Below are 18,945 nucleotides of genomic sequence, written 5' to 3' on the forward strand. Positions count from 1 at the left end.
AAAAGAAATAAGCAGAGAAATCACGTCAGTTAGAAAAGCTGGTCAGTGTGACGTGTTAAAGCCTGAGCTCATTACTATTTATGGCCACGCCCACAGAATTTGTCTAGCGCAGTGACAGTTTTAAAGGTCCCGTATTATGCTATTTTTCAGTCACGTCATATAGGTCTCAGAAGCCCAAAAACATAGTATTTAAGTTTTTCGCCCCAAAATCATCCTTTGTTCGGAGTTTCAGCGGTCAAAAAAGTCCCTCTCACCAGCCCTCCTCAGAACAGGCTGTTTCTGGGCCTGCTTCCGGGTATGCAAATGAACGCATCTGTCCACGCCCACTCCCCCTCCCCTCTCTGGGAGAGGACGCGGCTTACGAATACACAAGTCACCTGTCTGAAATGCCCCTCTCTCGTCTACAATACACGTCTCAGACAGAACGTCTTTCCAAACACTGGCTTTCTTTGCCTTGAGGCGTGATTGAGCCCCAACGGAAAACGGCGGTGTTGTGTCGGGTTCGTGGACCTGACACGGAAAGACGCCTGCCGCCACTAATGCAGGCAGCTGCTAACAAGCTTGATGCTAACTATACTGATGCCAACCACAAAAGGCCCGCGTTCAAAGTAGTTCTGTTGAATGTCTCTTGATATTATCAGCTCTTGCATGTTAACAGGGACGCAAACGTTAGCAGCAGTAACCGAGCTATGTTAGCTGCCATGCTAACGTTAGACGTACACATCAACAACCACCAGCTTATCCTTAATGTAGGGTTATGCAGTAAAGATACAAAAAAATGATAAGAACTTACATCTCCCACACTTGTACTTGGGTCACGAAGCGTTGGTACTGCGTCCTTCTTGATTCGGAGTCTTTGTGCTAAGCCGGAGCTGTATGGGCCCATGTTCGAAAAACACTCGTCCATGAAATGCCAGGAACACACATACAAGTGTTTGGGAATGTTGTTTGGTACATGAGCATCACAGATATAATCCAGCCACTTTTTTCGGAGAGGCTCAGAAGTGGGGAGCAAAAATAAACTATCGTGTTGGTGTGTGCAGCCAACAACACCACAACTTGCGTGTCTCGCCTTCGCCATGTTTGTTGTCCAAGAGGTACTTTGCCAGGGTGGGGCTCGCTTTGCCAGGGTGAGGCTTACCTTTTCATGCAGGGTGGGGGCACAGTCAGGGGGAGGAATTAAATCTGCTTATGTTGTCATAAGTGGACCCAACTCAAACTCGGCCGTTTGAGCAGGCATTTTCACAAAATGTGGTGTAGCAAGGCAGGGAGGAAACAGACAGTTTTCAAATTTGAACCTCATAATGAGGCTACTGCAACACACACTACTGTAAGAAAACTTTCACAAAGTGAGATTTGCATAATATGGGACCTTTAATATACAACAAGCTGGAGCGCCGTAAAGGAGGGGTAAACATGACAAATTTGTGAGGTCCAGCATTCCCGGCGGGCCCATAGAGAAGTGGAGGGGGCCCAGTGGAAACAGGGTAGAAGTTGGGAAAATTCCGTGCAAGGTCCGCCATACAAGAGAAGCATAGAAGCCAGGAGTCGGATGTTTAAAGCATGTTAAGTTTCACTTTCGGTCTGCCAGTTCCTCTACTACACAGGTGTCAAACATGCGGCCCGGGGGCCAAATCTGGCCCGCCAAAGGTTCCATTCTGGCCCGCATGATGAAAGTGCAAAAATGAACCTGAACAGTCCAGGTTGTCCAAATCATTTTGGTTCAGGTTCCACATACAGACCAATGTGATCTCCAGTAAAAATAACAACACAATAACCCATAAATAATGACAACGACAAATTTTCTTTGTGGAAAATTATGTGGAAAAAATTGACATGAAAAAAAATAGTATTACACTGTGAAAATATTTACATTTACAAAACTGTTCTTTCACAATAAAATGCAAATAAATACATAAATAAAAACAAAGATGAACAACCCGAAATGTGCAATTTTAACAAAATTCTGCCTGTTGGTAAATGTTTGGTGCATTTATGGATCCACTGTGATCTCTTGTTTTGTTAATAATAAGAGATGTAGTATTGGAGAAATTGTTCAAATTTTAGTGCCAAACTCCAAAATTTTAACAATATTCTGCCTGTTACCAAATGTTTATGGAACATTGTGTGTAAATGTACATGTGTAAGTAATAAGTCGAGGTATAACATTGTTAAAATTGCACTAATTTTTCAAATGAAATTTCAGTTTTTTCAAGTTATTAGCATCTTTTTTGTAAAATGTAAATATTTTCATAATTTAATTGTTTGTTTGTTTTTTTTTGTACTAAAACAAAAACAAAAACTTGGATTTGTCATTATTTATAAGTCATTAAGTCATTATTTTACTGGTCTGGCCCACTTGAGATCAAATTGGGCTAAATATGGCCCCTGAACCAAATGAGTTTGACACCGCTGCTCTACTTGTTGTGCAGGGTTGAAAAGCCAGGCTCTCATTGGCTAGCTGTTAGCCAATCAGTGTCAAGCAGATTAGCATGTTGAATATTCATGAGAACTGGCGCAACTCAAATTAAGTCTGTTGTACTGAATTCTACTCCCTGCCGAAAATTGCTCCCTCTTTCTAAGTCAACCATGAAAAGGACATAATTGTAGTTATGTTTTTTATCTGGTTAATATTAAAGAATGTGCAAACTGTGAGGTATATAAAACTTTCTAAAGTTAAATCTTCGATACACAACATACAAAATATGTAACAATAAAAACAGATACACCCGTGGCTGGGGATGCACTTTTCGACAGGGAGCAGAATTCGGCACCAGGTACTGCCGAAAACTGCATCCCCCATCAAAGGAGTGAAATAACTTTAGTAGCTCACTTTTGGAGCTCTTCTGGTGTGGCACGGGGAATTTGGTGCACATTGTCGTCTTTGAGTTGGACTTAGGAATGGGGAGCTTTTTTCGGCAGTTGCTGTGTGATGCAGTTTTCAGCAGGGTGTAGAATTCGGCCCAACAGAGTCTCCCTGCAGGCTTTCTATACCATGTTAGAATGGCTTGAAACTTGGTAACAAAGGCATTTTTTCCACAAAAAATGTTAGAGTCCATGGTAGAACTTCAGACATTAGCACACAAGTAATGAAATACATGTGGCAGGGCAACTTTAACCCTCCGGTATCCAGGTGCGCTTTTTAGGCACACTTTCCACTTCTCGTTAAAAAAACTTCATATTATTTTTCACAATTTAAATAAGGTTAGAATTTAAAAGTTGTTCATTTGTGCATGATCTTTAAAATTCTGGCCACCAACTAAAATGTGCACATTGTGAACAAAAGAAAATTACAAGACTAGCATCTGTCTGCCAAGTGTGCCTAAAACGCACTATTTCTTCCATTATAACCACTGTTTTTGATCCGTAAGCCATTAAGGCATAAATCCTGCTTTTACTGATATCTGGGCTTCATTTGAGAGGTGAGGGTCTAAATTAATTTATTAACGTTGTTAATGTTGCTGTTAATCATTGACATATGCCAGGCTGCAAAAATCAAATAATATGTAATCCAATTTTTATGTAGTATTTAAAAAAAAACAACATATTTTGTGTTTTTTTGCATCAAAAAATGTAGTGACATGAAGAAAAGAGTTCATTTAAAAGGTTAAAAAAAAATCTAAAATGAATGATTATTTGATATGTATGATTAGGGCTGACCTTGATTTACAAAAATAAAATCAAATTAGAGCAGAAAAATAAATCCATATATAATATTCAATAGTTTGATTTGTGGGTGTGCATTTTACGCACACTTGTTGACAGATGCTAGTATTTTTGAACATTTGACTTAGTGCCAGAAATAATAATGCAAATTAACCAGTGTTGGAGTTAATCATTGACATATGCCAGGATGAAAAAATCTAATAATATGTGATCCACTTTTTCTGTAGTATATTGAAAAAAAAATATTTTTTTGTGTTTTTTGCATCCAGTAAATGGTTGGTTTAAAATACAAACACGGCATTTAAAGGGTTAAAAAAAGTTGATGAAATAATAAAAAAAAGTGTAAAAGAATTAAAAACAAACTGTATGAAAAATTTTTTGACATTATTCCACAAGTGTGCCAAAAAGGCGCACTTGGTGCTCAGTAAGGGCCTAGCTGGACGGGATACCGGAGGGTTAAAGACACTAATACCATCCATGTGCCAGCAAGATACCAAACAACTTCTGTAAAATGATTTGACTGTTGCAGAGAAAAGTTAGACTGTCTAGACATCAGGCGGACTCCCTTCATCTTAGCCCATTAATGTGAGATAGTCGTAAAGCTAAAACCGGTTAAATGTTATTGTAATTTTGATGCCTTGGTCGATGCAAACAGTGCTTGTCTGTTGTCAATAGCACCAAACACAGAGCAGCAAACTGCTTTTTAAAAATAGATTAAATTCCTGATGTTACATGTTCAATTTAAGCAGAAATATAGTAACAGAATCCAGCGTTTGGGGAGTTGGGGAAACTGATTATGCTGGATCATAATCCACCCATGAGACATAGTTGTTTACTCCGTTCAATTTTGCTCTTCTTTCTTTCCATTAGAGTAGTTTTACCACCCCTGTATCGAGGACTGTTGGGTCATTTTAATACATAGTTAACTTTTAAAGGTCTGACTGGCAAACCAAAGCATGTACTGATCGAAAATATTCATTCCCTTTTCAACCACTAATCATGTCAATACAGGGAAATAATTTAGGTAAAACTCAGATTGTCAGTTTTTCTTTGGCATCAGATATTTTACATTTGGAAGCTCTGGAAATGCTGTTATTTTCTTTTACATTGAGACGCCAATAAAACCCATATAGTTTAGAGACCCATATAGAGATCACCACATAGTGCTTTATTGGTTGTATATACTGTATGTTGTATGGAAAGATGTATATTTGAATAGCTGTTGACTCTTTGGATACAGAGAGTCATCCTATAGTGATTGAGAAAATGCCATGAGTTTTACTGGAATTCCTAGAACTGAGTGCTAAAGGTGTGTCCAGAGCAATGGAAAAGCAACCACTGTTACTAATGAAACAAGAGTGCTTTATATTTGAATTAAATTTTAATATCTGGAAGAAAAAAAAAACATATAGTTTGACAGATGCCAGTGGTTGCAGACCCTTTTTTTACATTTAGTTAATGATATAGTTTGTGGAAAAGGTCACTTTTTCTTCAGCTTTCTCTGTTTTGATATAATAACCATTGCATTTCCTTTTAGCTTTTATCAACAAGTACACGATCAGTAAATTAAATACAGTAAAAACCTGATTTTCACAACAGGAATACAAGTAGCAGACAATAATACAATCAATGGTGATAAATCATAGAAGAAAAAAAAAAAAAAAGTTAGAAAAATCCGTTTTTAAATCATCCTAAACATAGTCTCATGGGCTAACACGAGTATATTTTGTCTTTTCTGTTGAACAGTGGTTCTCAAACTTTTTACAGTGGAGTACCCCCTGGAATATACTTTTTTAAACAAGTACCCACAACTCTCTATTCAGCATTTTTGATTGAAAAAAATTTGGCAAAATTTGTTCCAGTGCCAAAGGTGTCTGTTTATGTTTTCAAACTTTGTAAACAAACAACAAAAGACTGTCAAAAGACTGGCTCTTTTATGTTTTTTGCATTCTTTTGAAACACCAATGTTTTAATGACTAAATAGGCTACATGTGATGATTGACATTACATTTTAAAGGTGTTTAATTGGCGCGGCAGTAAATATTATCTTACCGTAAAAAAGAATAGTTAGTTCAAATGTGTGGCTAAATACATGACATGAGAGGTGACATTAGGCAAATGCTGGAATTTGACCAAAAAAAACATCACGGTACATTATGTGGACTAGTCTGTAGCCTAAAAATGAAGAAGAAAATAAAACATTTTCTTATGAAATAACATTTTATTCTCCTCAAAACAAGAACAATAAATGTGTGTAAACATACAGAAATAATTGCACTAAACACAACAGTGATTAATCACTGCAGTTACTGAAATACCTGAACTGTTGTGCAATTCTCAGAACAAGAACAGGACACTCCCTCTTTAAAAAAAAAAAAAAAGAAAAAAGAAAAAAATGAACAGCTCTTTACAAAGACTGTTCCCATCGTTCATTTCAAAGAGCCGTTCAAAAGATTCGATTCGTTTGTGATCGTCACATCGCTAAGACTGACACAAGGAATAAATGATAACATTTTGGTGGTGATGGGGGGGGGGGGGGGTCTGCCTTGGCGGAAGTCTGCGCTCTCCAAGTGCTTTTCTAGTTTCTAATGATGTAAATGGGTGTCAAACTTAACGTCTTTTAAAAGTCTTTCCAAACTCCTCCAGCGTACGATGGGTGTTGGTATAAATCTTTCTGATGGATGAAAGGATGCTCTGCACCTATCACATCGCCTTCTCAAAATCCAGAATATGCACGACTCACAGCGAAGTCTTTCATACTTTCAGATGATCAGATTGATGGTTATTTTTCCTGCAAGTCAAGTAAAGTAACCTGAGGCAATACAACTGCTTTGCGCATTTGTATGCGTTTTAAATACGTGCTTGTGTACTGTTGAAAAAAAAAAAGAGAAGATTGATATTAGCCTAAGGCGGTGGACTAATCCTAGGTTTCACTGTGCACAGGTACCTCATTTTATGACATTACACTCAAGCAACTGTGTTCTGCTGGTATTAATGGGAATCTGTATCCTGGCTGTAAATGACGGAGCAGCTATAAACATAAAATCCCTCATGAGCTCAAGTGTTGCTGATACATGAATAAGATGCAATCTCCAGCTGATGTTACATGTTATAGGATCACAGGTTAAAGCTTCGATATAGGCTTTGCTACCCAGAGATTTTGTCAGCAGCAATAAGAGCCGAGATTTATGGGTACATCTGGTTTAAAGAGGTAAATACTGCAGCTGTTGATGAGTGATGTACAATCTAAAATGGTTGGAAAACAAAAAGGTAAAACAATATTCTTCTGATTCAAGTTGGAGGCTTAAGATTTTGTGAAAGGTTTAGAACAGGGGTGTCACTCATTTTAGTTCAGGGGCCACATTCACCCCAGTGTGATCTCAAATGGGCCAGGCTAGTGAAATAATAACAGTGGAAAAAGTAAAATTATATTATGATAATGTTTATATCTACAAAGTGTCTTTAAAAATGTGAATAACATGAGCAACTTAAAATGTCTTAAGAATAAATAATAAGTGCAATTTTAACAATATTATGCCTCAGTTTGTCATTTACATGTATATTACAACTTACATTACAATTACAAATATACAAAACATTTAGAAACAGGTATAATATTGGTAAAATTGCACTTCCTTCGCTTAAGGCATTTCAGGTTCATATTTGTTCAGGTTATTACCCCCCCCCCCCCCAAAAAAAAAAAAAAAAAAAAAAAAAAAAAAAAAGGGGAGGCAAGGGCTATTGTTTTTAATTCAGTTTGGTTTGTTTGTTAACACTCTAGCAGCAAAACTATTGTTGAATTCATACCAAATTGGGTTTATAGATTGCCAGTGACCCAGAATATATCTGATTACGTTTTGGGAAAAGTAGGCCAAAGTTGACCTTTACTAATGAATTTTTTAAATTTTTTTCTATTCCCATTTACTTAAAATGGGCAAAATTTCAAATGTCTATAAAAACATCCATGTTATTTTCATTTACTTCAGACTTGGCACATATATAGAGAGAAGTGATATGCTGACATCAGTACATGCATAGACATGATGACATCAGCTGGATCGATGCCAAAATAAGATACGATACATGTGAGTTTGGGGTGGGGTTTGTTGTGCCTGGAACCACTTGTTTTTGGTTCGGTTTGTTTCTATGTTAGTTTGTTAACACTCTAGCAGCAAAACTATTGGTTGAATTCATACTAAATTTGGTTTATAGATTGCCAGTGACCCAGAACAGACTTGATTACATTTTGGGAAAAGTAGGTCAAAGTTCACTTTTTTTTTTTTTTTCTTTTTTTAATTTAAAATCTTTCTTCTTCTGCCATTTACTTATAATGGGCAAAATTTCAAATGTCTATAAAACAACAATTTTGTTTCAATTTACTTCAGACTTGGCACATATATAGAGGGAAGTGATATGCTGATATCAGTACATGCATAGACATGATGACATCAACTGGATCAATGCCAAAATAAGCTACAATACGTGTGAGGGGCGGAGCTTGTTGTGCCTGGAGCCATTTGTTTTTGGTTTGGTTTGTTTCTATGTTTGTTTGTTAACACTCTAGCAGCAAAACTGTTGGTTGAATTCATACTAAATTTGGCTTATAGATTGCCAGTGACCCAGAACAGACTTGGTTACATTTTGGGAAAAATAGGTCAAAGTTCACTTTTTTTTTTTTTTTTAACAAAATTTTAAAATCTTTCCTCTTCTGCCATTTACTTCTAATGGGTGAAATTTCAAATGTCTATAAAACAACAATTTTGTTTCAATTTACTTCAGACTTGGCACATATATAGAGGAAAGTGATATGCTGACATCAGTACATGCATTGACAGGATGACATCAGCTGGATCGATGCCAAAATAAGCTACAATACATGTGAGTTTGGGGTGGGGTTTGTTGTACCTGGAACCGCTTGTTTTTGGTTTGGTTTGTTTCAGTGTTTGTTTGTTAACACTCTAGCAGCAAAACTATTGGTTGAATTCATATTAGATTTGGTTTATACTGTAGATTGTCAGTGACCCAGAACAGACGTGATTACATTTTGGGAAAAGTAGGTCAAAGTTCAATTATTATTATTTTTTTTTTTTTTACAAAATTTTAAAATCTTTCTTCTTCTGCCATTTACTTATAATGGGCGAAATTTCAAATGTCTATAAAACAACAATTTTGTTTCAATTTACTTCAGACTTGGCACATATATAGAGGGAAGTGATATGCTGACATCAGTACATGCATAGACATGATGACATCAGCTGGATCGATGCCAAAATAAGATACGATACATGTGAGTTTGCGGTGGGGTTTGTTGTACCTGGAACCGCTTGTTTTTGGTTTGGTTTGTTTCAGTGTTTGTTTGTTAACACTCTAGCAGCAAAACTATTGGTTGAATTCATATTAGATTTGGTTTATACTGTAGATTGTCAGTGACCCAGAACAGACGTGATTACATTTTGGGAAAAGTAGGTCAAAGTTCAATTATTATTATTATTTTTTTTTTTACAAAATTTTAAAATCTTTCTTCTTCTGCCATTTACTTATAATGGGCGAAATTTCAAATGTCTATAAAACAACAATTTTGTTTCAGTTTACTTCAAACTTGGCACATATATGATATGCTGACATCAGTTGGTCTGATGCCAAAATAAGCTACAATACATGCGAGTTTGGGGCGGGGTTTGTTGTGCTTGACACCACTTGTTCACATTTTTCCTAAAAGGATAATTATTGGATATGAAAACAGTGTCAGGATTGTTTTTATTGTTTTATTTTTTACATTCTTACACTAAAAAAAAGAAAATTTGTGGTTGTCATTATTTGTAGGTTATTATGATAATATTTTACTGGTCTGACCCACTTAAGATTTACAGGGGTTGGACAAAATAATGGAAACACCTTAAAAAATCAACAAAATATAATTTAATATGGTGTAGGTCCGCCTTTTGCGGCAATTACAGCCTCAATTCTCCGAGGTATTGATTCATACAACTTGTGAATTGTTTCCAAAGGAATTTTAAGCCATTCTTCAGTTAGAATACCCTCCAACTCTTTTAGAGACGATGGCGGTGGAAATCAACGTCTTACTTGAATCTCTAAAACTGACCATAAATGCTCAATAATGTTGAGGTCTGGGGACTGTGCCGGCCATACGAGATGCTCAACTTCATTAGAATGTTCCTCATGCCATTCTTAACAATTCTAGCTGTATGGATTGGGGCATTATCATCTTGAGGTGAAGGTGTTTCCATTATTTTGTCCAACCCCTGTAGTTGGTCTGTATGTGGACCCTGAATTAAAATTATTTTGACACCATTTATTGTTAATACCTTCAGTGTAATTTTTGCCTTTCATAAATTCATCCCAAAGTTCGGATTGGACCCTTGGCGGGCTGGTTTTGGCCACGAGTCCCATGTTTGACACATGGGATTTAGAATAAACAAGAAGACAATCTACATATGAAAAAATGCCTTCCTGTCCTTGTGGGATACCTTCGCCTTGTCCATTTTCAGAGAACATCACTTTGGATGTTATAAAGAAGAAGGGAGCCGGAAGGTGCATTGATGACATCCGCTTGAACTTGGGTAGAAAAAAAAAAAAAAAAAGAGCTAAACAACCATGCTGGCATCAGAATGCAGAATGCAGCAGGGATTAGTATTTGGCTCCCTTTGATCATCAGGACTCTGCTCATGCATGTGATGAAATAAACATGTTATTGAAGTGACAATTCAGATGCTGGTCTGAAATTGACATGCCAAACAAAGTCTTTATGACTTATTACCTTTGGTTGCCTTTGTTCGTTATCATAATCATGAAGAAAACCTCTTTGCCTGGTGAATATTTAGCAGCGCGCGGATTCGAGTCGGTCCTGAACTTATTATTTTACAAAGCTCTAAAAAGGCATGACACAGCTCTTGTTCACTTCAAAGGGTCTGATACTAAATCCCCATATTTACCGTTGAAAAGAATTTTTTTTTTTTTGCTATCAAGGTGCTGATTATTATAACATAACATTGTGCACTATAAGCCTCTTTTGTGCGGGAGGAGAAAAAATAAAAAGCAAAGTTTAAGGCCAAGAACAAAAGGTTTGTCCAGAGTAGTTTTAATTAGCGGCACAGATATTTTCCTTTCAGCTAAAAAATAATACTTTTCTTTGTGATAAAGCAAATGCTGTACACCTATACTTTCATTTTCGCAGCTGAACAGCCTTCATGCTCTTAAGAGTCAGAGCATTTAATAAATTATGACATTTCTAATAAGGGCTCTCGGTACACTTGTGAGCAAAGAAAAGAAGAAAAAAAAAAAAAAGAGTTCATTATTTCTAATAAATCCTGGCATTAATATGCCTATACCATTTCCAGCTATCGTGTCAATAGAAGATTGTCGACTTAGGCTATGTTCTCCAGGGAATAAATACTGGATTAAAGGTGTAAATAGGTCATTAAAAGATAAATTAGGGAATACACAGTCAGTGCTCATTTCGTGCTTTAACTCATGAACCCATTTCAGTTTTGTATTCCGCAGACCGCTTTGTGAGAATGCCATTAAAAACCGTGTAAAATGTGCCAGCACAACACTAGCTTTTGTCATTATTAAGTATTGAACATATACCCTAATTGCTCTTGACTCAGAAATATGTGTTTTCAGATCACTGTGAAAAAGCAGCACCTTTAAAAGCAGCGGGGATTATTTGATTCAACTGAAAATTAGGGAAGCATTAAGGGAAAAAAAAAAAAAAAACAACATCCTGCTGTTCTTATCTTTCATCATTATTGTAAGATGTTTGTTTTTCAAATGGAATATCAGGCAGAAAGGTGAAACACTGCTGCGTATTACAAACATTTACCGCGAATCGTAAAGCTCTAATGTCTTTAAACCTGTCCCAGAGCACGGGGAAACAGGCGTCGTCTTAAAGCGTAGAATAAGTAGGCAGGGTTAAGGGAAGGACACAGATACATATGTGTACGTCTGTGTATATCTGCCAGAGGAAAAAGGCTTATGCAGCACTGCAGTAGAATGAATAAGGTTCCAGTGTGATGGATATGTACACTATGTATAGAACTACGCAACTTCATTTTCAATTTTATTTAACCTTTATTTAACCAGGAAATGATTAAAAACCTGTTTTACAAGGGAGTTCTGGCCAAGCAAATACAACACCCAGTGACAGGGTGACACAGTTAAAACACATATTTCACAACAGACATATTTCAAGAGTAAGATTCTTCCATTCGATAATTACTGCAGTGATTAATATTTTCACCCCTCACCCCCCCAAAAAAAAAAAAAAAAAAAAAAAAATAGGGGAGGCAAGGGGTTTTGTTTTTGGTTCGGTTTGTTTGTTTGTTTGTTAAACCTCTAGCAGCAAAACTATTGGTTGAATTCATACCAAACTGGGTTTCTAGATTGCCAGTGACCCAGAACAGATACCATTACATTTTGGGAAAAGTATGTCAAAGTTTCAATTTTTTAGAATTTTTAAAATCTTTTTTTTACCCCATTTACTTATAATGGGTGAAATTTCACATGTCTATAGCAGTAAAACTATTAGTTGAATTCATACCAAATTAGGTTTATAGATTGTCAGTGACCCAGGAATATATGTGATTACATTTTGGGAAAAGTAGGTCAAACTTCAAATTTTTACTGAATTTTTCATTATTATTTTTTTCCCCATTTAGTTATAACAGGTGAAATTTCACATGTCTGTAGCAGCAACACTATTGGTTGAATTCATACCAAACTGGGTTTATAGATTGCCAGTGACCCAGAATAGATCTCGTTACATTTTGGGATCGGTAGGTCAAAGTTTCAATTTTTTAAGAATTTTTAAAATCTTTTTTTTTTCTTTTTCCCATTTACTTATAATGGGTGAAATTTCAAATGTTTGTAGCAGCAAAACTATTGGGTGAATTCATACCAAACTGGATTTATAGATTGCCAGTGACTCAGAATAGTTGTTAATACATTTTGGGAAAAGTAGTCCAAAGTTTCCTTTTTTATTGAACTTTTAAAATCTTTTTTTTTCTTTTTCCATTTACTTATAACTTATATAACTTATAATTTCAGATGTCTATAGCAGCAAAACTATTTGGTCAATTCATACCAAATTGGGTTTATATATTGGCTGTGACTCACAACAGATGTGGTTACATTTTGGCAAAAGTAGATCAAAGTTTACATTTTTTTTTATAAATTTTTATTTATTTATTTATTTCTCAATTTACTTATAAAGAGGTGCAATTTTACATGTCTTTAGCAGCAAAACTATTGGTTGAATTCATGCCAAATTGGGTTTATAGATTGCTAGTGACCCGTTGTAGATGCCATTACATTTTGGGAATAGTAGGTCAAAGTTTACATTTTTAATGAATATTTAAATTCTTTTTTTTTTTTTTTTTTTCCATTTACTTATAATGGAGGAAATTTCACATGTCTGTAGCAGCAAAATTATTTGTTGAATTCATACCAAATTGGGTTTATAGATTGCCAGTGACTCAGAATAGATGTGGTTACATTTTGGGAAAAGTAGGTCAAAGTTAAATTTTTGAATACATTTTTTTTACATCTTTTTTTTTCCCCCATTTACTTATAATAAGCAAAATTTCAAATGTCTATAAAAACATAAATTTTGTTTCAGTTTACTTCAAACTTGGCACATATATAGAGGCAATTGATATATGCTGATATCACCACATGCATAGACATGATGACATCAGCTGGATCGATGCCAAAATAAGCTACAATACATGCAAGGGGTGGGGTTTGTTGTGCCTAGCACCACTTGTTCAGTCTTTAACGCTTTAAGTGATGTTGTGAGTAGTGTCTCATAACGAAGAAAACAACTAAGGTGGAAGCTGAAACTCCAGTTGTGTTAAAAACCATGCAATGCATTATTAAAACCTAGGACAGTGGTGAATCATCATCTTGTGGAAAGTAATGCAGCCTTTTAAATGTTTGTGATGGAAAATCTGTTACATATATGGTTAAAAAAATTGTAAGTATTTGGGTAGTGGTAAAGACTTTGATTTACTACAAAGTGTAAAGATTGGATTATGTTTCAATGATAAAAGGTCTTGTGGTCTAATGAGTCCAGACTGACCCTGTTCCATGATTACCCATCATGCTTAGTGCCTATACTGGACCTATGGAGGCAGTGTTAGGGGTCTGGGGTTGCTTCAGTGCTTCAGCTCTAGGGTCACAACATTATGTGTCCAAAACATTAGGTCAGTTGACTACCTGAATATAATAAATGGAAATTTTCTTTGTCGATGACACCTGTGTATTCTGACATGACGATACCGGGATTCATCAGGCTGAGGTTGTGAAAGAGTGGATTAAGGAGCATAAGAAATAATTTTCACACATGGATTGGACACCACAGAGTCCAGACCTGAACCACATTGAGAATCTTTCAGATGTGATGGGTAAGACTTTACACAGTGGTCTGACTCGCACATATTTGACACAAAATCTTGCATACAAATTCATGCAAATGTGTCATAATCAAAGCTAAAGGCCAACAAAGTATTTGAATATGGGACATTTTTTTGTCCAGGCTGTGTAGAAAAACCAACCATTAAATTAATTCAAAGGCTCTGGGCTTATTGGGAAGGGATTATCATTATTTCTGCCCAAAAAAAAGACAAAATAATCCTTTTGGTGCAGGTACTAAAGTGAACATTATGTCCTTCTTCACAGATACTTCATGGACAACAAAGATGACGGTGAAAGGTATTTTAGAATAAATGAGAGCACCGGGGTTATCAGGACGACCCGGCCTCTGGACAGGGAAGACATGCCTTGGCACAACATCACTGTGATGGCTTCGGAGGTTGGTAGGTACCCCGTTTAACTCCTATGAAGGAAGTGGGTTTACAAGGGAATGCACAGTAACACACCTGATATGTTTGTTCCTATGTGGGTGAGCGTATGGGCTGGAAGCCAGTCATACTTTGCTAATGTTTTGAAGTTTTACCCCACCCCCTGAAAAGGAGGCAAGGGGTGTTGTTTTTGGTTTGTTTGTTTGTTAGCACTGTAGCAGCAGAACTATTCAAAACTATTGGTTGAATTCATACCAAATTGGGTTTATAGATTTACCCAGAGTAGATGTCTTTAGATTTTGGGGAAAGTAGGTCAAAGTTCAAATTTTTGACGAAATTTTTAAAATAATTTGTTCTCACCCATTTACTTATAATGGGCGAAATTTCACATGTCTGTAGCAGAAAAACTACTGGTTCAATTCATGCCAAATTTGGTGTATAGATTGCCAGTGACCCAGAATAGATGTGGTAACATTTTGGGGAAAGTAGGTAAAGTTTTAATTTTTAATACATTTAAAAAAAAAAAAAAAAAAGTTCTCCCATGTACTTATAATGGGCAAAATTTTGCATGTCTGTAGCAGCAAAACTGTTGGTTGAATTCATACCAAATTGGGTTTATAGATTGCCAGTGATCCATAAAAGATGTGGTTACATTTTGGGAACAGCAGGTCAAAGTTCAAATTTTTAATGAATTTTAATTTTTTTTTTTTTCTTCCCTCTTTTACTTATAATGGGTGAAATTTCAGATGTTTGTAGCAGCAAAACTATTAATTCAATTCATACAAAACTGAGTTTATAGATTGTCAGTGACCCAGAATAGATGTGGTAACATTTTGGGGAAAAGTAGGTCGATGTTAAAATTTTTAATGAATTTAGAAAAAAACAAAAAAAATTTTTATTTACTTATAATGGGCAAAATTTCACATGTCTGTAGCAGCAAACCTATTGGTTCAATTCATACCAAGTTGGGTTTATAGATTGCCGGTGACCCAGAATAGATGTGGTAACATTTTGGGGAAAGTAGGTCAAAGTTAAAATTTTTAATGAATTTTATAATTTTTTTTTACTCCCATTTACTTATAAGGGGTGAACTTTCACATGTCTGTAGCAGCAAAACTATTGGTTCAATTCATACCAAATTGGGTTTATAGATTGCCAGTGACCCATAATAGATGTGGTTATATTTTGGGGAAAGTAGATCAAAGTTCAAATTTTAATACATTAAAAAAAAAAAAAAAAATTCTCCCATTTACTTATAATGGGCAAAATTTTGCATGTCTGTAGCAGCAAAACTATAGGTTGAATTCATACCAAATTGGGTTTATAGATTGCCAGTGATCCATAAAAGATGTGGTTACATTTTGGGAACTGTAGGTCAAAGTTCAAATTTTTAATGAATTTTAATTTTTTTTCCCCTCCCATTTACTTATAATGGGTGAAATTTCAGATGTCTGTAGCAGCAAAACTATTGGTTCAATTCATGCCAAATTGGGTTTATAGATTGCTGGTGACCCAGAATAGATGTGGTTACATTTTGGGGAAAAGTAGGTCAATATTAAAATTTTAATGAATTAAAAAAAAAATAAAAAAATTCTTATTTACTTATAATGGGCAAAATTTCACATGTCTGTAACAGCAAAACTGTTGCTTCAATTCATGCCAAACTGGATTTATAAGTTGCCAGTAATGCAGAATAGATGTGGTAAAATTTTGAGGAAAAGTTCAAATGTTTAATAAATGTTTACATTTTTTTCCATCTCCCATTTACTTATAATGGGTGAAATTTCACGTCTGTAGCAGCAAAACCATTGGTTCACTTCATACCAAATTGGGTTTATGGATTGCCAGTTATGCCAAAGTAATTTTGGTAAAGTTTTGAGGAAGTAGGTGAAAGTTCAAATTTTTAATGCATTTATTTTTTTTAAATTTTTTTCTCCCATTTACTTATAATGGATGAACTTTCAGATGTCCTGTAGCAGCAAAACTATTCCTTCAATTCATACCAAATTGGTTTTATAAATTGCCAGTGACCCAGAATAGTTGTGGTTACATTTTGGGGAAAGTAGGTCAAAGTTCAAATTTTAATGAATTTTTTAAATCAATTTTTTTCTCCCTTTTACTTATAATGGGTGACATTTCAGATGTCTGTAGCAGCAAAGTATTGGTTGAATTCATACCAATTGGATTTATAGGTTGCCAGTGACCCAGAATAGATGTGGTTATATTTTGGGAAAAGTAGGTCAAAGTTCAAATTTTTAATGAATTAAAAAAAAAAAAAAAATTCTCCCATTTACTTATAATGGGTGAAACTATCAGATGTCTGTAGCAGAAAAAACTATTCCTTCAATTCATACCTAATTGGTTTTATAAATTGCCAGTGACCCAGAATAGATGTGGTTACATTTTGGGGAAAGTAGGTCAAAGTTCAAATTTTTAATGAATTTTTTAATTCAATTTTTTTCTCCCATTTACTTATAATTAGCAACATTTCACATGTCTATAAAAACATCAATTTAGCTTCAATTTCCTTCAAACTTGGCACATATATAGTGGTAATTGATATGCTGACATCACCACATGCATAGCTGGATTGATGCCAAAATAAGCTACAATATGAGCGAGGGGCGGGGTTTGTTGTTCCTGGCGCCATTTGTTTGCTATTACTACTCGTATGAAGATGAAAAGACATGAATGAGTCAAAAAAAAAACAAAACACATTTGCTCAAATGCCAGCACTGTTTACACAATTGTAGATCGACATTTTCTGCAGGTTAAAGCGCATAGTCGACCTATTTTCCCCATCATGCTGTCGGCAGCGCTGCATGTTAACGCGTTCTTGCTTTTTCTTATAGCTTTTATAGCTCAGTAAAACTTAATAAACAGCTTTTTCATAACACACCCACACACACGTGTATGGCATATGCTACACATCAGTTAAACTTCAAAAACTTGAATTATTAAATAGCCTTCTCTTGTGTTTGATACCCTTGCGAACTGCTGTACACACACACACACACACTGCACACATAACACATAAAAGACCCACTAAATTCTAGAATTGCCTCAAGGAAACCTGGGTATTTTGTGATCACAATAAGACAAATCTCTCACCATCTGTCAGAGGTGCTGAACGCTAACATTTCTTTCTTTATTTATCTTAATATTTGCTCGTGTATGCGTGAATAAAGAAAGCTCTCCCAGCCAAATACGGGTAAATAAAGAGAATTTGGTAACATGTGTGTATTGCATTTGCAGCTTGCGTGAACTAACCAACTAAAATGTAAATAATTAAACAGCCATCTCCTGTGTTTGATACCCTCATGAACGGCAATGCATACATGAAAGATTGTTATTCAGCTGGTTAAAAGAGGCAGCTAAAATGATTCACTCTGGTCGTTTTTTTTTTTTTTTTTTTTTTTAGCCTGGAGTTTATGAGACATTACAGATCATTATAATAACTGGATTCAAATTACGGGTCAGTTCTGTGCCACAACAGGGAGATTTAAAACAGGAGAGGCGAAAAAAAGAACAAAGGGAGGCGTCGTACGTTTTCTACCTAAAGGTTTATTTCTACCTACAAGATAACAAGGTGCCCTGAGGGGATCATATAGACAGAGAGAGCGCTGTGGGTTCAGATTCATAGTGTAAAATTGGAGTCAAAATCAATATCAACAGAAGAAATGTTCCACAAAAGGATGTATGATGCTGCAGCGCATACCTATATACGCTGCATTTAGACACCCAGGCTTTGCATATTCGCATTAATTCAGTTTTTATTTTAGTCGAAAACATGCAAGTCTCTGTAGGCAGCATTCTCATACAACGTGTTTCTGTCCTTTAACCCTTTCATGTATAGCGGTCACCGTTGCGGACAGCTATTCTACATCTGTTCTCTTGTATTTTCATGGGTTTTGTTGTTTTAGTTGCAGATCAGCCGACATAATGGACACTCATGCACCATCACATACACTGCAGTTCATAGCATTACTGTAAATTTGCTGTTTTGTTTTTTTTTTTAAATCAATTTTTTTTTATTTATTTTCGTTGTGCATCTCCATAAGTACAATATAAACAAGAAAAGCACTCGGACAGCGCAGACCTCCGCCAAGAGAGATCTGCCCCCCCCCCTTTCATTTGTTTTTATATTTTCATTTTGGTGTATTTTGTTCATGTTTTCTTCATTTGTTTTCTGTTAATTTTTGTTCACTTTGTTCAATATTTTCTTCATTTTTGGTCATTTTGTTTTTTATATATATTTTTTTTAAATTTCTTCATTATTTTCTTAATTTGTCTTCATTGTGTTCTTATATTCATTTTTCTGAATTTTGTTCAATATTTGTATTTTCTTCATTTTTGTGCATTTTGTTCATTCATTTTCTCATTTGTGTTCAGTTAATTTTATATTTTCAACATTTTTGTGCATTTGTTCATTATTTTCTTCTTCATTTGTGTTCATTTA

General features: G+C 35.3%; 1 protein-coding gene across 1 annotated transcript in view; it reads left to right on the plus strand.

Moving 5' to 3' along the window:
* LOC115411443 (cadherin-18) overlaps positions 1-18,945 on the plus strand; it is a 492,272-nt gene that overhangs the window by 270,925 nt on the left and 202,402 nt on the right. Inside the window, exon 8 of the mRNA XM_030123571.1 lies at positions 14,365-14,501. Coding sequence (XP_029979431.1) covers positions 14,365-14,501 — 137 coding nt within the window. The remainder of the gene's footprint in view (positions 1-14,364; positions 14,502-18,945) is intronic.

Source organism: Sphaeramia orbicularis, chromosome 20, assembly GCF_902148855.1.
Source record: "Sphaeramia orbicularis chromosome 20, fSphaOr1.1, whole genome shotgun sequence".
Classification (NCBI taxonomy): Eukaryota; Metazoa; Chordata; class Actinopteri; order Kurtiformes; family Apogonidae; genus Sphaeramia; species Sphaeramia orbicularis.